This window comes from Cydia pomonella, chromosome 8 (genome assembly GCF_033807575.1).
Source record: "Cydia pomonella isolate Wapato2018A chromosome 8, ilCydPomo1, whole genome shotgun sequence".
Classification (NCBI taxonomy): Eukaryota; Metazoa; Arthropoda; class Insecta; order Lepidoptera; family Tortricidae; genus Cydia; species Cydia pomonella.
The window spans coordinates 23,145,822-23,169,392 of NC_084710.1; the positions used below are offsets into that span (position 1 = coordinate 23,145,822).

Here is a 23,571-nt window from a genome sequence, read left to right on the forward strand (position 1 = left end):
AAATTCTTTAGAGATGTATAAGTCTCTAAGTGTCAGAGATAAAATTTTGGAAACATTCTCATATTTATGTATGGGAATCGAAATTTTCTATTTTCAAAATGAAAGTTTCCTCTGATCCTGTAAAAAATTGTTGGTTTTATTTTTTTATCATAGTTATTTTTTTGTGTAATTTGACATTTAGAGACTGTATCTCTAATAAAGTATTTATTATTTCATCGATTCCATATTTGTAATTGTTTTTTGTAATTTTTATTGTTTGTAAAAATGGACATGTAAAAGTGCCCCTGTGGCCTATTTGCTGAATAAATATTTGATATTTGATATATTTACCATATGGATATTCCACTATTTTGCAACATTTCCGACGGCACCACAGTTTCATACTTATCTACCTAGAGGTCCTAGAGCGAATTTACAATTATTTTAGCCCAGTCAACGAAGACTGTTTTTCAATTTACTTATTGCTTTTATTCCTTTTAATAACCCCAGTTTGAAACTAAAGCTTGGATAAAAATCATCTACTTCCATTGGGAATTTCAAACATGAATTTTAGTTTAAATAGCGCTTAAAGCGGTGGTGGCAGATTGGATATGACGTCCGACTTTCAATCCGGAGGTCGCGGGTTCAAATCCTGGCTCGTACCAATGAGTTTTTCGGAACTTTTGTACGAAATATCATTTGATATTTACCACTAGCTTTTCGGTGAAGGAAAACATCGTGAGGAAACCTGCATACATCTGCGAAGAAATTCAAAGGTGTATGTGAAGTTCTCGATCCGCATTGGGCTAGCGTGGGGACTATAGCTCGAGCCCTCTCGCGCATGCGAGCCTGTGCCCAGCAGTGGGACGTATATAGGCTGAATTATTATTATTATTAGCGCCTAAAAATGATTTATTATTTTTCAAACTCATTTTAGGTCGAAATAAGTAGTGTATAAAAATATTTATTTAGTTGATGAACTGGGGCATTGGAAATTAGAAATACGGATTACAATTTGTATAGAAATACCATTAGAACATCGCCCGACATTTGCTACCGAATAGCATCCACAAGCATTCGATCGAATCCATCTTCGTTATAATTATAAGTTAACCTTTACCGAGCTAACCCAATGACATTCACCTTGTTACGTAAGCCATGCGCATCTTTTAACGATCCAATCTGCGTAAAAATGTAGTAACTCACGTCTTTTATCGATTAAATTTCAATTTTATGCGTGTGGGATAAGACTCAATTTTAAATAAGCAACGCACGCGCATCTTATGACCCCGCTCGGAAGAATAATGTACTAACTCTCGCCTTTGAGCATTCATTTTCAATCATATGATGCAAGGTTTAGGAATCAATTTTGAATAAATAGGGATGAGTTGACCATAAGTTACCGATTGTTAGTGTTTTATGGAATTGACAGATTGAAAGTTCATTTCTCACAGTCAATATAGTTGGGATATGCAAATTAGAAATTGCAAAAACATGAACTTTTATGTTACTAACAACTTAAACTAAAGATAAAATATTTGGCCCAAATCGCCGTCAATGGGCAAGGTGCCTAGAAGGCTGGCCGTATTTTCCCGTTGTATGGCTATACTAATTATACGCTGTGCGAAAAAGTGGCCAGCCCTCTGGTCGCCCCAGGCCTCTCTTAGGCGCACCGACAAATCTTTAAAAAGCCGACGCGCACTTGGCCCCCATGGCCCCAAGGTTTCAACGCCAAAAGCCGCATACATGTAGCTGCTTCAACGCCAAAAGCCGCATACATGTAGCTGCTTCAACGCCAAAAGCCGCATACATGTAGCTGCTTCAACGCCAAAAGCCGCATACATATGTAGCTGCTTCCTAGTGTTGCATATTTGCGGCGCTTGAGGCTTTCGGCCGAGGATGCCGCAGCGCCAGCGGTAACTTTGGTGCTCGGGACATGGGACGGTGCCAGGGTATCAACGCATGTAGCGTCCCAAACTAAAAAAAATGCAGTTTGTTGCTAATTTGAATGTTCTTTTATATGTATTTGTGTTATTCAACTATATTAGATAAGGAATATTGCCCGGCAAACGGAAACATGGTAGCCCTAAATTTACTAGACGCCGTTCTGTAGAGCAAGAGCTGGTTGGCTATGGGGTGGGAAGAGGTTTCCCAAGCTGCCCAGGAGTCAGTGGAAGAATATGATTCGAGCCTTAACCCCAGCAGAGTGTAACAGGATGAAAAGAAGAAGATTATGAAACGAGCTTCAAGACTATTTCTGTGAAATGGAGAAGCACAGATAATCTGAAGTACCACCATATACCTGTATTAATAAGCTCCAGTACTAGTATTGTATGAGAGTGCCACCACTATTTCAGTTAACTATATCTACGTTTAAGGCATGTTGTAGTCATGAAAAGTAACGAATCAGACTAACTTCAAACTTCAAAAATAATTTATTCAAGTTTGTAGGTATTATTATACCAGCATTTTTGACAAGTCATACGAAATATAAGTAATTATAACAATAATTAATTAAAATAAAAACAATAAGATTGGTAGAAAATAACAGTATTTAAAAATACAATGTTAAATATACAAAAAAGGCATAAGAGTCTGCAGAAAAAATAAAATAATATAAATAGTAGAAGTGCATAAGTCAACTCAGTCCCCGGCATTTTTGTCTGTAATATAATCCTTAGTACTAAGATAAGCTGTAAAAATTAATAGAATAGAATAGAATAGAATAGAATGGAATGGAATGGAATGGAATGGAATGGAATGGAATGGAATGGAATGGAATGGAATGGAATGGAATGGAATGGAATGGAATGGAATGGAATGGAATGGAATGGAATGGAATGGAATGGAATGGAATGGAATGGAATGGAATGGAATGGAATGGAATGGAATGGAATGGAATGGAATGGAATGGAATGGAATGGAATGGAATGGAATGGAATGGAATGGAATGGAATGGAATGGAATGGAATGGAATGGAATGGAATGGAATGGAATGGAATGGAATTGAATTGAATGGAATTGAATGGAATTGAATGGAATTGAATGGAATTGAATGGAATTGAATAGAATTGAATAGAATTGAATAGAATTGAATAGAATTGAATAGAATTTTATAGAATTGAATAGAATTGAATAGAATTGAATAGAATAGAATAGAATAGAATAGAATAATTTTTATTTGTCAACACAAACAAGACACATTAAATTACATGATATAAAAAAAACATAGAAAGTATAAAGTGCCACGAAATGGCCTCATCTCAGCATGTAGCTGGTGGCTTCCAGCGCTGATCTTCCGATGAGACCATCAAGTGAGAAAAATCACGAAATGTAACAGACAAGAAGGAAAAAGACATAAAATAATATAGAGTGAACAAATTGAAAAATAGATAAAAGATAACGACTAAATTAAGTAAAGATTATTTATATATCAAGCATCGTAAACATAACACTGTATCGGTCCGGTCCAACCATACCTCGGCTGAACATTACATTAATCTACTCTTAATATGTTTCTTGAATCTATTCAGTGGAAGTTCAGTTACACTACTTAGCAGTTTATTGTAAAACCGTACACAGTTGCCCTTAAAAGACTTTTTGATCTTTTGCAGCCGTGTGGTTGGCACTGCTAGTTTGTCCTCGTTTCTGGTATTTATGTTATGTACGTCACAATTTCTTTTGAACTTATCTATATGTTTATGGACATATAAATAACTAATCATTGACGACCGGTTTGGCCTAGTGGGTAGTGACCCTGCCTACGAAGCTGATGGTCCCGGGTTCAAATCCTGGTAAGGGCATTTATTCGTGTGATGAGCATGGTTAATTGTTCCTGAGTCATGGGTGTTTTCTTTGTATTTAAGTATTTATAAATATTTATATATTATATATATCGTTGTCTAAGTACCCTCAACACAATTCTTATTGAGCTTACTGTGGGACTTAGTCAATTTGTATAATAATGTCCTATTATAAAAAAAAAATGTCAGGGAGTATACAGTCAATAATTTATATTAATTTTCTTGAACTTATTTCTTAGCGAATCGCTAGCACTCATTTTATAAATTGAACGTATGGCTTCTGCAGTAAAAAATGGCGTGGACGACAGCAGTACTACCCCAAAGATGCCATATGACATGATATTATGTCAGACTATGCGTTAAATGTAGCAAGCTCTAAATGAGCACTAGAGATGATATAGATTATAGGTAAATATGATCTGTTGTAATATAAAATGTTATAGTTGCTACTGTACAGTCAACCAATTAGAATCCTAGGCCACTATAGAACCTTGTCGCTTTAACTACTAGATACTTGACACGCATCACTCAATAAGCACTGTCGTAGAAGTCATTATGACATGGTTCTATAGTGGCCTAGGAATCAAATTGGTTGACTGTACGTATGACGACCTCGCACTCTTTTAAGAGCGTCCGCAAGCTGAAGCGGGTGAGCGGGTTAACGATAAATAGTATGATGCGGATGCGTACGACGGATTTTACCTACAATGGCACCCGCGGGCATGCGCCCGCTCCATGCACCCGCGTCAGCTAGCGGACGACCTAAATGCTTCATAGAATCGGAACAAAAACTCTGCATGGCTTTTTAACGATACAAAGAGCGTTTCTGACATAAATCTGAACGTGCAAGTTGTGGAATGAGCTACCTTCTGAGGTGTTTCCCTTGCGCTATGACATGGGGTTCTTCAAGAAGCAGGTATTTAGGGTTCTCAAAGGTTGGCAACGCATAAGTGGCTCCACCTATGTTGTTTATGTGGGCCATGGGCGGCGATGACTGTTTCCCATCAGGCGGCTCGTCGGCTCATTTCCTGCCTATTACATAATAGTACATTACGATACAAGTGCGAAAAATAGGAAATTCGAAAGGAGTGGCGATAAATTAAAACACGACCGAAGGGGGTGTTTTTAATCGACACGAGTTGCGAATTACCTATTCGCACATGCATCGTACAACGTTTTACAGTACATATGGCCCTTTAAACTTTGGACACAGACACACAGTTACGTAATGTGCTAATAATCGCACTAGTGCGGTGAAGTAGCACCATAATTATGTACTGTAAATTTTTTTAAATCCATGCAAAGTTAACTTAGACGGACTCCAATATATTTTTACACGTTTATCCTTCTCGGTATAAACAAAATAAGATACGTACAACAATTTAAATTAAGTCAAAAGTCAAAGAGCGTAGGCATTTTAGTAGAGATATCGAATCTAAAGTAGTATTTTATTGCTACCAAACAAAACCTGTTTTAACGAATTCCGTGGGCAGTGAATGGTTTCTTCTTCATATTCTAATTATATGACATTGAGACTATATTAATAAATTAATGAATACACCAATTATTTTGGGCATTTAAAAAAAAGTCTACTTTATTGCGGACATGACAGAAATTATAATACTTCTGAATTTAAAGCTAATTTATCAAACATTATCATGCCAAATATCGGCGTCTTAGAGCTACCACACACTAGCGTCTCCCGAGCGTCGGCGTCTAGTCAACTCTATGGCTGCTGCTCGACGCAACGTCAGCGCAACTGCGCAGCGACGCCATTTTCCATAGCGCTGACTAGACGCCGACGCTCAAAAGACGCTGGAGTTAGTGTGGGGTGGCACTAAGCTTTATCAGAAATCTTAAAAACTTGCGTCATGTACTCATTTCTGGCATACCTCGTTGATCGCTAAAACTAAGGATTACAATACCTGAAAAATGTTTCATAATATGTATGAACTTGAATGTTGGTTAATAATGCATATTTCATAGTCTACCACACTGACTGACACATCTGAAGTAATTTTAAGTTGTGTCGAGGTTTAGAAATATTGAAGGTGGTGATGCAACATATACTAATATTCGCCGAATATTAAAAAGGTATTCCTATATTTTTTGTCAGTGCTCATTTTGAATTTCTATAGTACCTGTTAAATGAACTATTTATTTTTCATAAAATTTAACATGTAAAGCCATATAACGTTCCGAGTTTAACAGGTTTAAAATTAAGAAATTAATCACATCACTTCGGCGGGGAAACTAAAAATTTCAAAGTCAACGAAATTAAAACATAATTCTGTTTGTCGCATGTTTCATGCCTACAGAAAAAATAACTCAACAAAACAGTTAATAATATTCTAAATAATCAAATTAAAATTAAAATTAGCCCAAATGAACGTAACTATACACCGTGGGGCTATGAACCCAACAGATTTTAAAGGTGTATTCTTGACCGCATGTAGAGAGTACGTAAATAAAATAATTTCATACAATGTTTCTTGAAATCGATCTTGTGTTAGAGATACGACATTTTTGAAAATTTGTTGCTGTAATAACTTATTGAAAAATGCCTTTTTGGATTTGTCGCTGCCACTATGTAACTTGGTTTCGTTTCAAAAATAAAAATAAATTACTTATTCGTTGTAATGTTTTTTTTTTCGAATGAAACCGAAACTCATACAACATTTTTTGCTCCTTATGACGTGTGATGACCTAGCCCACGGTAAATAAAGTTTCGAGAACATTTGCCATGAGAATTCAAATTCAAAAATAGTCGTTAATATTCGCACGTCTAAACTAGCCCCCTATTGCCAAGATGACAAACGCCGGTCAAAACTTAAATATAACCGGTCAAAACATACGTTATAATAGTCACGTGTCATGTCAGCTCTGTCATCTCTAAAAAATTAAATCTTCACTCTTCACTTTGACCCATCACCCTTGTGTGGACAGAGCATAAAGTGAACGGAATTATTCGGAGAGGTCAATTGGACAAAACGTGTTCAGAACGTTACGTTACCGTTGTTAGATCGCTCAGACATAGTATGATATTAATTTTCAATGAATGCCTTTTCAGGGGAAAAATATAATGCATAATGTATTTAACTAATACATTTTTTTTTTATTACGAAAAGGTAAGCATTTGACCACAATCTCACCTGATGGAAAGTGCCGATGCAGTCTAGGATGGAACATGCTTACTTAAAAGATGTCTATTCACTCTCGATTTAAAAAGGTCCAAGTTATAGTGGACTGGGAATAGATTTGCAGGAAGTGAATTCCACTCCTTAGCCGTTTGCATGAGAAAGCTGGATGCGTAGCGTTTAGTGCGAATCAGTGGTAAAGTAACGACGTAAGGGTGAAACGCAATTCCGCGTCTAGTCCCACGGTGGCAGAACGGAGATGGGGGGATAAGATTATGTAATCCCATCGCACACTCCCCGAAATGTTATATAATTTTTTTACCTGTGTGAGAGTATTTACATCGTTTGTAGATTAAATATATAATATTTTACAAAAATAATAATCGCGCGTAATTGCAGGTTTTTTTTCCCATAATGTAGTTACTAAAGGTCTAGTTTTAGAGGAGGAAAATGTCGAGAACTAAATCTCAATTTCTGAGATTTTTACGCAGGATTTATCGCCTAAGCTGCAGTTGTCCTTATCGCACTAATATAAGGAACTGGCCTCGTCAGCGCGATGGAGATATTTACCTCAGATTCTCAAATCTGAGAACGGGCTCAGATGGTATTTCCTATTATTATTCTACATTAAAGTTGTCTAAGTACCGACAACACAGCCCTTATTGAGCTTACTGTGGGACTTGTCAATTTGTGTAATAATTTCCTATAACATTGATTTATTTATTATTATATTGAAGTCTTTTATTTATTTTTTGGTTAAGCTTTATTGTACAAAAAAAACTTATCGTATAAAAGGCGAACTTAATGCCAAAAGGCATTCTCTACCATTCAACCTTAAGGTAAAGCATGGATATTGTCGGCGGTACTATTAGCTACCACTAGGTACTATTAATAACAAAATAACACAAAAACTTATCTAAGATTCAGTCTTTTCAGTTAGATGTAAAACTATTTTTTTTACCATTTGGAAAACTTATTTAGTCTCTCGTCTTTTATAATAGTTCCTGATTTAATAAGTATACGAAAATGTTAGCAATGTAAAAGTGATACTCCGAATACTCCCGCGCAGTTACGTCACTAAAACTTGAATGCCAAGGTCGGTCAGGGCAGGTGACAGTGACGATTAGAATGAGATTTACTAGATTTTTATAAGGTTTGGGTTGTATTGAAAAAAAAAACGACAAAGATGCAACATTTTTGATCTAGGTACTATGTACCCAAGGCCGTGGAGTCGCGATGCCCATAACCTATTTGGGCCTATGGTTGACCTAGTCTAAGGTATTGCCATTTAGCGTGGGAATGTAGTCAGACTTATGGGCACCTTTTACACTGGGGAATAGGGGAAAGACCTGGGGGACTTTACATAGGTGGCTGTTTTAGTTTAATTTATTTAGTTTAAAGTATGTTTCGTATGTTTTTTTTAATACTACGTCGGTGGCAAACAAGCATACGGCCCGCCTGATGGTAAGCAGTCTCCGAAGCCTATGTACGCCTGCAACTCCAGAAGAGTTACATGCACGTTGCCGACCCTAAACCCACCACCACCACCACCACCACGTGCACCACACATGCATGCATGAGCATGTGCATGTGTGTGTGTGTTTGGCACCATGGAGAAATAATAATAACCATAAAATTTCAAGTGAAACGTGATATTACAAAAAAATATTGCAGGTCATAATATGCTAAAATTACTGAATGAGTATAAGTATGTCTTAATTTTAATATCGACTGCATAACTCATTATAATCTTACCGAGCGATGCCTAATTATTAGATGTAAAAGTGTATGGTGGGTATTAATAATTAATAATTAATGTAGGGTACCATGGGGAAATAATAATTACCATTGAATTTCAAGTGAAAAGTGTAACTAAAGTTCCCATTTTAGTGCTCGTAATATCCCCAATAGTTTGTTATTTAATATACATATATATTTTAAATTAGTGCCTTTAAATTAAATTGAAAATAAAAGTGTACGTCTCACACCTAAAAATATTTAAAAACCTTCATTCAATTTATAATATTCAAAATGTGACAAATATTATTGCAATCTTTCCTACATAGATATATAACCAATGTCATCTCACGCGTCCTTGCGGTGCGCAAACGCATATAAAAGTCGCGTCCTGCCGACAGATGGCATCAGTCGTTGGCTATTACTTCCCGAGTTAGGACCACCCAAACATCAATAAGCAATAATGAAATCGGTCAGTGAAATTAGTTTTTTCTTTTTAGTTTACAGTCTACATTTTATAATAGAAATGTGTGTAAATCGTTGGTCGAATAAATCGTGTAATTATATGAATTAGCATGTGTGGTGAAGAGAAATAGAGGCAGGTCGGATTGGTGATATAATATTAACAACGAAATATATTGCATGAAATCCGCCAAGTCAGTCTTGTATGTTCAGAATTCACGCGTCATTATAGTGTTCTCGATATATTGTTTTTGTCTGTTAGACATAGATCTGTCTTGTGACCTTCCTTTAGTTTGATATTGGGTTGATTTTAGTGCCTGAATTATTTTCCACTAATCGAAGTCTATGAGTCCACATAAAAATACCTATAAAGTTTGGTGGGGTAAAATGAACCTCCAGGTCAAGAAACAAGTGCTTGGAATTATCATACTGGTCTTGTCTTAGGCAACATAAACTGTGCTCTTCTTTATTCTTTGTCGTTTTAGGCTTGAATCACGACCCTTGATAGAGTGGCCGTGTTCTAAGCTTAAGCAATTGGTAGCTGCCTTACTGTTTACCGCATGTTTAACATTGTTGATAATTTGATTACAGTTCATCGTATTTGCCCTGATCGTCGCGGCCGTCGCCGCCGCCCCACAACGCAGCCCTGACGCTGACGCTCAGGTCCTCCGCTACGACGCTGAAAACATCGGCGTTGATGGCTACAAATACTCGTAAGTACCCATTTTCTTAAAATGTGTTTCTATCTGGAGAAACTAAGAATACCTATGCGAAATAAAATTCCCAGAAGTTTATTGGTGATATTTTATTTTCTACTGCATACACTGCTTTATAACTTTTATAAGCAAAACGGATAGTGTTAATAGATTGTTAGTTTAAAGAGATATTATGGGTAATTTTTAGAAAATCGCAGAGAACACACGATGCAGTGCAAAGTTAGCTATCCAACTTTTAATAGTTGAGTTTTTTTTTTTTATACTACGTCGGTGGCGGACAAGCATACGGCCCGCCTGATGGTAAGCAGTCTCCGTAGCCTATACAACTCCATACATACTACATGTTACATGCGCGTTGCCGACCCTAAACCCGCCCCCCCTCGTTGAGCTCTGGCAACCTTACTCACCGGCAGGAACACAACACTATGAGTAGGGTCTAGTGTTATTTGGCTGCTGTTTTCTGTAAGGTGGGGGTACTTCCCCAGTTGGGCTCTGCTCTAGATTTGAAATGACATCCACTGGCTGTGCCTGGAGTCTCACTGCTTTCCAAATTCTTAATGTATAAAAATAATTTTTCACTTTAGCAGCCTACTTTCATCACTTCAATGAGTGAGACAAAGTAGCTTTTTAATTTAGTGAAGGCCATGAATACAGGAATATTTCTTGAAACTTTCGTCACAATGATGATGCCTTTTATTCATAAATGTAAATAAATGTGGTTAACATTACTTGATGTTGAATTTTTTAACCTTTAATATGTTATCACTACTGAGGTGAAAAGTTGTATGTGTCATACGAGAGCAAAGTTATTTTACATCTCGTGTTTTTGAGTCCCTCGCTACGCTCAAGGCTATAACTTAGAATCACTCGCTTCGCTCGTGATTCAATTAATGAGTCTTTCGCTTACTCGGAACTCAAAATCAACACTCGCAAGAAAAACCAACTTTCTCTCTTGTTGTACAAATAACTGTTAAACGGGTTCCGGGCTATTCGATACATTTCTGAGGATTTTCTAATAAGCCCAACTGCACCTTCTTCACTGATCGAGCGCGTGACGTGTGTGTAAAATTTGCTTAAAATTCTTAATTTTCTGTATTTTTCGACAGTTATGAGACTTCCAACGGCATCAGGTCAGAAGAGCAAGCGCAGCTGAACAACATCGGCACCGACAACGAGGCCATCTCCGTCCGCGGCTCCTACGCCTACACCGGCCCCGATGGCGTCGTCTACACCGTCACCTACATCGCTGATGAGAACGGCTTCCAGCCCCAGGGCGCCCATCTTCCAGTAGCCCCTTAAGTTATCCAATGACTTGAACCCGTCTAGTCCAGTTATAAATAAAGTATAAGTTCGTTTGTTTTCATTTTTGTATTTTTATTGTTGTCCTTGGCAGTTACTCGAGTTAAGTTAAGTTAGTCAGAAGAGCAAGCGCAGCTGAACAATATCAGCACCGACAACGAGGCCATCTTCGTCCGCGGCTGCTACGTCTGCACCGGTGCCAACGGCGTCGTCTACACCGTCTACTACATCGCTGACGAGATCGGTTTCCAACCTCAGGGCGCCCATCTTCCCCAAGGTCCTTAAATTATCCAATGACCCGAACCAGTCTAGTCCTGTTATAAATAAAGTTTAAGTTTGTTTGTTTTGATTTTTTTATTTTTATTGTTAAGAGTGGTAGAAATAGCATTACTGCAAACGCTTGTGTCGCTATATTTGCTTTGCGCATATAGTAAAGAGTGATAGGAATTGCACAACTGCAATTGCTGGCGGCTCTATATGCGCATCGCGCATATCATAGTAAAGAATGGCAGAGATAGCACTTCTGAAATCGCTTGAGTCGCTATATGCGCTTCGTGCATATAGTAAAGAGTGATAGAGCACGGCAATCGCTCGTGTTGTTTTATGTACAATGATGTAGTTGACAGTCATTTTGGTCTAATTTTTCCATTAAATTTAGTTTTGCCTCGTCTCTGTATCCGGTTAATATCCCTACATACCCATCAAAAGGGTTTTTCCAAGAGGAAAGATAATGCACAGAATTACTGTAAACGACTTTGAATCTTAAAATTATTTAGGTAATATATGTATTATTCAGTATACTGGGTATTTTGTTATAGGAAAAAGAAGTTATTATACCCCTTTTAAATCGTTACAAACAGGATCAGTTCCTAGAGAAAGAAAATGTTTTTGCAGTCCGTAATAAAAAAATCAATAATTATATCACCATGAGTTGACTAAAATTCAGCATGAACCGGCGCACAGCTCCGCAGACCGGCTCGGAAGCGTGTTTCCAGAACTCGCCAATGAAGCTGGCAGTGATACTTGTAGTATCGAAAAGAAGGAACCCAAAAAAAAAAACCCTACGGACAAGGAAAATGTTCATATTAGAATCTCGTTTATACATAAAACCCAATTTTATTTAAATATCACTTCCCTACAATAGAAAGATTGAATCAAAGGAAACTTACCAAGGGATTAATCTTGGGTTTCTTTGTTCACGGCAGACCCGCCACGTGGTTCCCGCTGACATTAAACGGTTCAATATTTACGTAGATCGGTGCTGAAAATAAAATCGAACTAGTTAATAATAGAAACTGACATACAAAAAATCTTATTTTCTCTCCCAACCGAAGCAAAAGATACATTTAAAAACTTACCATGTCGGTTGTTTGATGGCACAGGAATTTTAGAAATAGGTGGACGCCATATTGCGCCTTTTGACTTCTAAATTATGCTAGATTTCGAAGCGGCTGAAACAATTAGACAAGGAAACGTTAGGGGATAAATCACCAAACAATGGGGGGCCCAACGTGGGGCGCCACTGTAATGAGTCGGACAGTAGGCCCTATTAAAGTTAGATTATACTTAAATAAAATTAAAAAAAAACACGACTAAGTTTGGAAGTACCTCAGGGTCGCAAGGTGTCAGGCCACGATTCCCCTGAAGCAGGAATCAGTATGTGATATTTAAAGTTAGGACGCCTCACATACAGAGTCCCGACAATCGTATGGACATGTACAAACAAAACAACTAATTTTTAAACTTATTAAAGATCAAATAAACATTAACCCAACAGTCGATAAAATCTTCCTACTCTCCGCTAAAACTCCAAATTACAACACCCTGAAGTGTTACAAGTATAGTAATAAAGTTTTGCTTTTTTAGTAAAAGCATAGAGATATAAGTAAAGAAATAGTGGTAATTTCATTCATTAGTTTTCTTACCAAAACGCGAGTTATTTTATAGTCAACATCTAACATCAAGTAGTGAATTTATCAGTACCACCACTACTTGACACCAGATGTCACAAGTGTCGCGTCTGACGAAAAATATATCGCCAAAACAATTTACAACTAATATTATAAGCAGAAGAAGTTGAAAGTAGAGTTTCGGGTTATCCAGTTATAATATTAGCTGTAAATTGTTAAGCATTCGATTTTTCGTTCATCGCGAGAGATATTGTTAACTAGCAGTACTGATAAATTCCGCTTCTTGACGCTAGATGTCGACTATGAAATAACTAGCGTTTTGGTAAGAAAACTGATGTATGGAGTTACCACTTTTTCTTTACTTATATTTCTCTATGGCAAAAGCTACAGATAAACGCGTTTCGAAGGAGTCGGTTAGCTGTGTATGTCCGGTATATCGTAGTATGATTAGATAATATATATGTGTGTGTTGGGTGTTGATGTCGGGTGTCATGGGGAAATAATCATTACCATTAAATTTCAAGTGAAAAGTGTAACTTAAGTTCCCATTTTAAGGGCCCAGTGTTTCCGGTGATATCCCCAAAAGCTTGTTATTTAATATACATATATATATTAAACAACTTTGTTGTATGTGCCATTAAATTAAATTGAAAACCAAAGTTAAAGAAAACGTGTGCAACATCACACCAAAAAATATTTAAAACACTTTATTTAATTTATAATTTTATGGTTCATATTCAAAATGTGACAAATAATTTTTGCAACCTTTCCTCATACATAGATATATTTCCAAGGTCACCTCACGAATCCTTGCGGTGCGCAAATGCATATAAAAGTCGCTTCCTGTCGACAGATGGCATCAGTCGTTGGTTAGCACTTCCCGAGTTAGGACCACCTACACATCAATTAGCAAAAATGAAATCGGTTAGTGAAATTTCTTTTTTTTTTTTAATTTACAGTGACTTTAGAAATGTATATATTTTTTAATTTAATTGCGAGTGAATCGTGTAATTCTATCAATTAGAATAATTAAATATAGGTAACTTTTTCTATTACGTGGTGTATGGTGTAGAGAAATAGAGACAGGTTGCTATAATTTAAATTGGTGATATAATTTTAACAATAAAAGATATTCTATCGTATGTTCATAATTTACGCGTCAGTATAGTGTTTTAGATATAATTATTTTGTCTGATAGACTTAGATCTGTTGTGTGACCTTCCTTAAGTTTGATATTGGGTTGATTTTAGTGCGTGAATTATTTTCCACTTGTCAAAAAATCTCCATTATTTCTAGTCCATAAGTTCACATAAAAATACGTATAAAGTTTGGTGGGGTAAAATGAACACCCGGGTCAAGAGACAAGTGCTTGGAATTACACTGCTCTTGTTTTCGGCACCATAAACTGTTCTTTTTTATTTTTTATCGTTTCACTCTTGACAAAGTGGCCGTGGTCATCATTTGACCTGCTAGCATGAGTTGCGCTCTCGCGCGCGGCTCCGTACATCGAGGGCGATGTCAAGTAAGTATGGACTCGCACGCGAGAAACCAACTCATGATAGCCGGTCTGAGCGATTGGTAACATTGGTAACAAGCTTAAAAAATTAGTAGCTGCCTTCTTAACATATTCGTATTCCTCCTACCAACTTTATTTAGCGCATGTTTAACATTATTATTGGTTACAGTTCATCGTTTTCGCTCTGATCGTCGCGGCCGTCGCCGCCGCCCCACAACGCAGCCCTGACGCTGACGCTCAGGTCCTCCGCTACGACGCTAACAACATCGGCGTTGATGGCTACAATTACTCGTAAGTACCCATTGATTTATTCAAATATTTTTCTATTTGTAATTCTGTATAGTCGTTCTAAAGGATACATATGCCATATGAAATTGCCTGAAGTTTATTTGAGCTATTATATTTTCTACTGCGTACACTGCTTTTTATCCAAAAGGATAGTTTTAACAGATTATTAGTTAGTTACTCGTACGTATTATTATTAGTCGCTAGCTGTGCAACGCGGCAATGCCGCTAGTAGCATTTTTGGCACGTTTGGATCAGGTGACAGTCGGAACGGGACATAGGGCTTTTGATATACAGTTAGTTTGTTATAATTAATTTAATTTTTGGGTTTATTTCTAGTTAAATTTTTTTTATCAGAATGTGTTTTTATATTTTCTCTTAACATTGACGTATTAAATATTTTTATGTTAGTTGATAATTTATACAGATGATTACTATAACTAGCTTATATCTAAAATAGGCCCTTGAGGCATTGTACCAAGGATGCTGGCGGCATTTCCTCATTGTATCGCAATACTGTACGTTGTGCGAGGAAGCCGCCAGCTCTTCGATCAACCAGACGTTTCGCGATTTCTCCAAAAAACTTGTGCGCGCTGGGACCCCATGGACCTAGAGTTTCAGTTGATAATTATATTAAATTATATTGGTTTATTAGTTCAAAGAAATGACTAAAAATCAATTCAGGAAGAGAACTTTAAAATCAGGTAGTTTAAAAAGTACCTATTAGAGCTATGATTAATAATTTTGGCTATTTTTTCTTAAATCGCAGAGAACCCATGATAAAGTGCAAAGCTCACTGCTGGCCAAATTCTTAATTTATTAAAATTATTTTGAACAAGTTACTCAAATATCTATTATGTCGAATAAACGATCGAGACGTTTTGATACATTTTTGAGGATTTTCTAATAAAGCACCAACTGCTTCTTCACTGATCGAGTGCGTGACAAGTGTGTGTGTTATTTGAGTGTCACATGATTTTTTTGGTTCAAATTATTAATTTTACTGTATTTTTCGACAGTTATGAGACTTCCAACGGCATCAAGTCAGAAGAGCAAGCGCAGCTGAACAACATCGGCACCGACAACGAAGCCATCTCCGTCCGCGGCTCCTACGCCTACACCGGCGCCGACGGCGTCGTCTATACCGTCACCTACATCGCTGACGAGAACGGCTTCCAGCCCCAGGGCGCCCATCTTCCAGCAGCCCGTTAAATTACCCAATTATCTGAACTAGTCTAGTCCTGTTATAAATAAAGTTTTAGTTCATTTGTTTTAATTTGTAATTTGATTATTAATAGTTTTTTATTTATTTTAATAATTTGAGAAAACGACCATAACAACAAGACCGCCTGTTGTCTAGCTCTGTCTTTACTATTTGTGTATATTCTATCTATCTATGACAAAACCAGTGAAAAACACTTGCTGATTTTATAATGCGTAAAAATTTTGATGTCACTATTTGCACGATTGACACGATTGTGACGTGCGAGCGAGATACCAAATAACACGACTCAGTGCATTTCACTTTTCGTAAACGTAGATAGATAGATGGCAGTCCTTAACTTCGTGTTCCTCCAGAAACTTCTTGCTTCGCGCAGCTAAACTGTAAAATGAATTTCGGACCATAAGACCTTCAAACGTTCAAGAAAAAAGCGTATTCCCATCTTAAAGGCTGACAACGCACTTACAAACCCTCTGGTGTTGCAGGTGTCCATGGGCGATAGTAATTGCTTACGATCTGGTGATCCTTTTCCCCTTTCTTCTGAATAATATTCTTCTAAATAAATAAAAATGAAATGCGTTTGTTAGTCACGCATAAACTCGAGAACTGTTGATCCGATTTAGCTAATTTTAGAATCGAAATGTTTGTATTAAACCACAGAAGATGATTTTGAAAAATTCAACCCCTAAGGGGCTTAAAAAGGGGATGAAAGCTTGTATGGGGTTCAAGATTTATTTTAAGCTAGGAACTTAATACTTTGTAAAAAGGTATTTCATTTAAATAGAAGAAAACTAATATCAGCGTTTTTGAAAATTCATCCCCTAAAAGGGTTAAAAAGTGGTTGAAAGTTTGAATCCATTACCAATGTTTTGAAACTTCTTATAAAGGCATAATAGCCAATTACAAATAAAAGTTATTTCAACGTTTTTGAAAATTCAAATCCTAAGGGAGGTTAAGAAGGGGATGAAGGTTTGTATTGGGTTCAAGTTTTATTTTGAGCTAGGAATTTGAAACTTTGTAAAAAGGTATTTTATTAAAATTAAAGAAAACTAATTTCAGCGTTTTTGAAAATTCATTCCCCAAGGTAGTGAAAAAAGGGTCGAAAATATGTATGGAAGTCAAACATTTTATTTTGAGCGCAGAACTTGAAACTTTAGATATGGGCATATTATTAGAATAAAACAAAAACTTTTTCAGCGTTTTTAAAAATTATTTTCCTAAACGCTTTACAAATGCTTTAAAACTTCATAGAAAAACATAATGTAAGATTAAAAAAGTTATTTTAACGTTCTTGATAACTCAACCCCTAAGGGGGTTAAAAAGGTGATAGAAATTTATATGTGGTACGAGTTTTCTTTTAATCTAGGAACTTGAAACCTAATAAACGGGCATTACCTCTATACTCAAATAGACGAAAATTGATACATATAACCTGTTTTGAAAATTCATTCCCTAAGTTAGTGAATTTTTTTTTGTAAATAGTGATCTTGAAATGTCTTAAGTCGCAATAATAGGAAACAAGAAAAGTGATTTCAGCGTTTTTAGAAAATAATTCCCCAAGGGAGTTAAAGTGGCGTTCATTGAAAGTTTGTATTAATCCCCTAATGTGAAAAAGGGTTTAAAGTTTGCATTCGATTAGACTAGTGGACTTGAAAACCTTAAGGGATTGAGAGGGATTAGGGACTATATCAAGAAGAAGTTTTTTCACTTAAGGGCTTGAAACTTCTTAGGTTATGTCAGACAAATCTCATGCGTTGTATAATTATTATAGCAAGTGATTAACCGTCCCTACTGCTACCTTTTGCTCTTACTTACCTTACCTTACATAACCACCAGCATACAAATCCACGCGTACGAAGTCGCGGGCAACATCTAGTATAATATAAAATAATATAAATCAATGCTTAAAGGGGCTTAGTCAGTTGAAAAATCGTTTTCTTAGAAATCGCACGAGTGAAGTAGAAAAATCTGAACTTAAAGAAATAAGGAAGAGAGAGAGAGAGAGATGTTGGACCAGACGAGCGTCATTTTTTGAGTTGAGTCGCGTAATTTCGGTCACGCGACCGAAAAAGTCAACAGCACAACAAAATCAGTTCTCGGTTTTGCGACGTCGTGTGAACGAAATAGGAGTTTTGTATGAAACCATATGCCGCTGAAATTTCGAAATAGCCCTAAAACTCCGTAGGTAGGTAGTTAGTAAATTTTATTAGTTATACAGTCATAGACATTTATTTATAATATCTTAAAAATTACGCGCCAAGTTATTAAGGCATTATTGAGTTGTTATATGTGGCTTTCCATCAAAAAGGGTCCTTATGCATATTAAGGTCACAATTTTCAATTATGCTTAACTGCTACATAGATACCTTTACAACTTAAGGTAGTTTTATGTGGCAGTTTATTTGTTAATTAGCTATCCAATACTTTACTCAGACTTTGTGAAACAGAGGCCCTTAGTAATTTTATGCAGTATTCTTATAGGTAGAGGACTATACAGGTCCTGAGCATCAACGTTGGCTCCAAAAGCTCGGGCAGAGGTAGACCCCTTAATAAATGTCTCGACGACCCAGAACAGATACGCCTGGCGAAGAAAGATGAGGAGAGCCGACCCCAAATGACATGGGAAAAGGCTAGACAAAGAAGAAGATTGTTATACGTAGATGATATTTACTATCACTAAGCTCATACTTACACTGTTCACTTCTTGGTGGTTAACACTCGTGATCGATGTTTAATTGTCCGAGCTCGAGAGTAGGTAATTATTTCTCAAAAAAATTCAAAGCCTAAGCCTTGATTTGCACATACCACCTGTATTCTCTCATATTATGTCTTCTAACAGATAATATATTATAGGCGGGATGTTGGCATGTCACTTAAGTTTTTAGATATTTAGAGTAAAACTATAAACCGGTTAGCTGACAAGTTTTATCTAATTTTGATCGCTTTAATCATTCGTGTATTTTAAATATCTTTTCGTCTACGAATACTTGTTTGTTATAGCGCCTTTTGAATTTTTAAATTATTGATAACGTACTATTTTCGTAAAATGCGGATTGGATTTTAAACGATTTTATTTATTACGAAATACTTTTTATATGCCTCGTTTTTTATCGTTTTTTTTGTAATTAGTTATTAGGGATGTTATAGCTCTATCGGAGATATTTAGGTCGTATACCCTAGACCAGGGTTCACCAATTAGTTTCTTCAGGGATCCGGTTCTTTAAATAAAATGACCATCGCGGTCCATTTCTACTTGAGTTTTAAATAACCTAAAAAATAAAATAGGTCAGCGATCCACATCCGGACCGCGGTTCGCCATTTGGTGACCCCTGCCTTACAGCGCGGCTTACGTGGACGATGACTCGCGAATGCGACGCGGCGCGGCGGCCCAACGGCATTCGGGGATCGCCCACGTAGGACACTTCCATAGGTATCAAAGGTTTGAATTCACCCGCGCCGCGCCGCGCCGAGCCGCTTCGCGTTCGCGAGTTATTGGCTCAGGTAAGACACTGCCTTAGACGAACAATTATTTTACAACTGGACCGTATATTATACAAAATTTTATTCATACTAAGTATTATTTTTTCTTAATATGCCGTAATTCACCAATATGTCTAGAAAGGAAAACGTTAACTACGGATATATACAAATATAGAGAAGCAGTCATCTATTATCCTCTTAACTATGCCGCTTCAAAAATTATACTTTTATTTGGGTTTTCAAATATAAAATAAATTTGCCAAATTTTTCCTTATCAAGTGTAGCAAGGCCAGCATTTTTTTAAACACTGATTTAAATATCTAAAAAGCACTAGTAGAATAATTTCTAATTCTGACAGAACTTGATATCCTTGTGATGCGCTGGCTATATAAAAGGCGTGTCTTACCGAAAATTGCATTAGTCTCTTCTCAACTCTAGACCTGACTACTCCAGTCCGCAAAATGAAGTCGGTTAGTGAATTTTTGTGTCAAGTGTTTGGATTGTTTTTTTGTGACCAACTTTAACTTATTGTCCGTGTTGGATAAGGATCCTAATTTTTATAGTAAAGGAAAAATGGAAAAAAATCATCGCTTTCGACAAACTAGCGACCTCTTGGAAGTTTGGAACACGGGTCCCATCGCTCTTAACCAACTGAGCTATGGAAGCGTACCAGAGGAGTGCGAATTTTTCCGTTCCTAGCGTTGAATTTTAAATTTTTTTCTTTAATGTATAATTTTTTAGCATCGCTTGCAGACTTATATGTATGACAAAATTAGTCTTACATTTTTCAATCATTACTCATTTTTATTATAAATTATTTTTTACTGTAGGTATTACATATAGCATGAATGGGATTTGAACTGGCGATTTTAATAACCAACATACAATCGAAAGGTTTAATTTATCTTAGTTTATTTAATGATTTAACTATATTTTCTAGTCTGCTTGGCAACGTTGCCTAAAATAAGATTTTCTTTAGGCATTTGATCCTAATAATTCCTGTGGTCTCTTTATTATAAATATGGTAGTTAAGTTTAGTGCCATTTCCTGCACTAGAAGTGCACGTACCAGAGGTGACGGCAGGGTGTCATCTAACAGATATTAGTATGTCGGGCTTCGAATTTATTCGAGTGTGCTAAAGTACTAATTGCTTTTAAGGTGTGACGCGAGATATAAATATAAAATATGCTTGCATACATTTTATTTTAATTCTTACAGTTTGCTCTTTCAAAATGATATCAGTATAGTTGAATAATAACAGTTTTGAATGTTAGGCTAGTTTCACTACACTTAGATCGAGCGGGATATAAACCATGATTACCTTTTATAATGTTTTATATTAATCTTGTTACCCGTGAACAAGATGCACGTAACTGCGTCGAAATATCGGGAGCTCAATAAAAACAATATAAAAGGTAATCACGGTTTATATCCCGGTCGATTTAAGTGAAGTTGAATAATGGTATTCAAACTGTCTATTCAACGTGATTCCATGCTTAACACTATTAAGTGCTTGAAAATTAAAACCTAGGCTCTCCGAAACACGTCGTGCGAGTCAATCGCGTATGTTAAACTAAAAATTACTAGTTATTTATATTATATGATTTTTTTTTGCAGTTCATCGTATTCACCCTGATCGTCGCGGCCGTGGCCGCCGCCCCACAACGCGGACCGGACGCTGACGCTCAGGTCTTGCGCAGCGAGCTGAACAACATCGGAGTTGATGGCTACCAATATGCGTAAGTACAATTAGAAATACTATAAGTTTTGTTAGAGGTCTAAAGTTTATTCCTCGTGTTAATTGAGACCTGAACTGCAAGATGTAGAAAGGAGATGGAAAAGGGTTACTGGATTACTAATATTATCGAAATGTGTCCTATAAAATATTTATCATTCAAAATAATCACTTTAACGTCCGTCCTATCAGAAAACGGAAAATTTTAATTTAACAAAGCTTTGCTTTTTAAAGTATAAAAAACATTTAATACACTAGTAAGTACTAAAGCCATACATACGAATATCTGGAGCCTTTTCAAGCTAGACAAAAGTAATGTTTGCCATGTGCAGATTGAGCGTCATCGTCAGCTTTTAAGGAATAGAGAGTTTGAACATGCTATGTCCATTTAATATATAACATCCGCAAGAAAGATATATATCGCTCACAATGAAAAAGTGTATGACCATTTTCAACAAAACTCCCCATTCACAGCGTGGAGACCTCCAACGGCATCAAGCAAGAGGAGCAAGGGCAGCTGCAGAACGTCGGCACCGAGAACGAGGCCATCCAAGTCCGCGGACAGTTCTCCTACGTGGGGCAAGATGGCGTCACCTACACCGTCACCTACGTCGCCGACGAGAACGGCTTCCAGCCCCAGGGCGCCCACATCCCGCAAGCTGCTTAAACTGGATCCCATGTAAAACTTGGCTGTTAATAAAGTTTTTTGTTTTTAAGTTTTAGTTTCACGTTGTTGTTTTATTATGCGAAATGTAGATAAATAAATAGGAACTGGCACTGGGCTCCGGAACCAGCAGCACACTGAAAACAGCAACACGCTGAAGTTATTGAACTTAAGTAGTAAAGAAATAATTTTTGACCAATAAAACCCATTTTGTTGTTACAAACCGATCTGTTGGCCGGTGGTATATTTGTAGTCTGTAAATCCCAATTGTTGTGTAACTTGTAACAAAATATTTTGTTAGTGTTATAAAAAAATAGAACAGTTGAGAGCGCAATTAGGATAAACGCCTAAACTTAAAAATATAACCGGATTTTTTTTTCGCGAAAGTTGCGGATTTACTAGGCAGGTTAGCTTATGTTACCGCTTATGCTACACAAAAGTTAGCCGCGGTGTAGATGGACCATTAATGAGTATATTGAATGCAGCTTTAGACAAAAAATTAACAAGCGTTTAAATATTAAAGAAGATTGAAGTAATAATATCAACAATTGAGATAATAATTAAAGCATTATTCATTTCAAAGATTCGATTTTTTGCCATTTTAAATATTAATAAATTTATATGACAAAATATCTTAAAATATACGAGTTACTAAAAATGGATGATAAAAGGTATAAATAACAAACAGAATAGCACAAAAACAAAACAGGGTTTCACTTTGAGCTATTTCTAATAAAATTGTTTGATATTAAAATTTGTCATTTTTAGGTAAATTATAGTTTAGTCATGACCTAATGACTGCCTTGGATGTGCTACCTACTATATTTAAATGATTGAAACAGGATATCTTAAGAGTCAACACGATTATGAAAACGTTAGAATAAATATATGATATTGATTATCCTTAAGGTACGCCCAAACCCAGCGAATTCGCTGCAAGTGCTATATTTGTGTTACGAGGGCGTAAAGCCAGGAATTTAGGAAAAAATAAAAGATATGGCGTGCCATGCGAAACTTGTGACAGAAGATTTGGCGATAGCGTGACGTTTTACCTCATTAATTCTTTTAAAATTCTAGCTTTAGTCCAGCGGGACTATTTGGCCAGTATCAAGGTATTAGGAGCTTTAAATACGACTAAAATTATACGGTTAGTACAAGACAGTGTACGGTGATTTTATTGGCTCTTGTAAAGCGATAGCTGGACTTCACAAGCAGTACGTGGGCTACCGGCTGTTGACTACAAAATTGTGGTTAAACGCGTTTCAAGATTCTCTATTCACTGCACACTTCTAAATTAGTTTACTGTATTACTTGTACTAAAATTATATTTCTATGATATGCAAGATACTCGTAACGGTATACAATTGAAAATAAATAATAATCAGAAATGTATATTCGTATTTTTTTTCTATCAAGTCAACTTTAACTTTGTACGGTTTTTCTTAGACTCTGCTCCCTCAAATATAGTTTACTTTCCGAGTAATAATTTTCTAAACTTTGGCTTTAATATATGGAAAAATGTAATATAAAAACTGCAATTTTGCGTTAGTCCCCTCCTAATAACGAGCTTTAGAGTGCCTTTCGACCAGAGATGTGCTATGCTGTGCTATGCTATGTTTTCATACA

At 36.4% G+C, this 23,571-nt stretch overlaps 3 protein-coding genes across 3 annotated transcripts; all 3 read left to right on the forward strand.

Moving 5' to 3' along the window:
* Positions 1-8,947: 8,947 nt before the first annotated feature.
* On the forward strand, positions 8,948-11,197 carry LOC133520871 (flexible cuticle protein 12-like). The gene is made up of 3 exons (XM_061855565.1): positions 8,948-9,128; positions 9,710-9,831; positions 10,941-11,197. Exons 1-3 carry the CDS (start codon positions 9,120-9,122, stop codon positions 11,131-11,133), a joined length of 324 nt encoding a protein of 107 aa, XP_061711549.1. The 5' UTR covers positions 8,948-9,119; the 3' UTR covers positions 11,134-11,197.
* A 2,689-nt stretch (positions 11,198-13,886) lies between these two features.
* LOC133520872 (cuticle protein CP14.6-like) lies at positions 13,887-16,120 on the forward strand. Its single transcript, XM_061855566.1, has 3 exons — positions 13,887-13,967; positions 14,729-14,850; positions 15,864-16,120. Exons 1-3 carry the CDS (start codon positions 13,959-13,961, stop codon positions 16,054-16,056), a joined length of 324 nt encoding a protein of 107 aa, XP_061711550.1. The 5' UTR covers positions 13,887-13,958; the 3' UTR covers positions 16,057-16,120.
* Positions 16,121-19,941: 3,821 nt separating this feature from the next.
* Positions 19,942-22,009, forward strand: LOC133520873 (flexible cuticle protein 12-like). The gene is made up of 3 exons (XM_061855567.1): positions 19,942-20,016; positions 21,164-21,285; positions 21,756-22,009. Exons 1-3 carry the CDS (start codon positions 20,008-20,010, stop codon positions 21,946-21,948), a joined length of 324 nt encoding a protein of 107 aa, XP_061711551.1. The 5' UTR covers positions 19,942-20,007; the 3' UTR covers positions 21,949-22,009.
* The last annotated feature ends 1,562 nt before the right edge of the window (positions 22,010-23,571 follow it).

Bases quoted from the DNA above. Each gene is read 5' to 3' on its own strand.
- LOC133520873 (XM_061855567.1), top strand. The intron at 21,286-21,755 runs GTAAGTACAATT...CCCCATTCACAG, and splicing joins GTTGATGGCTACCAATATGC to CGTGGAGACCTCCAACGGCA.
- LOC133520871 (XM_061855565.1), top strand. The intron at 9,832-10,940 runs GTAAGTACCCAT...ATTTTTCGACAG, and splicing joins GTTGATGGCTACAAATACTC to TTATGAGACTTCCAACGGCA.
- LOC133520872 (XM_061855566.1), top strand. The intron at 14,851-15,863 runs GTAAGTACCCAT...ATTTTTCGACAG, and splicing joins GTTGATGGCTACAATTACTC to TTATGAGACTTCCAACGGCA.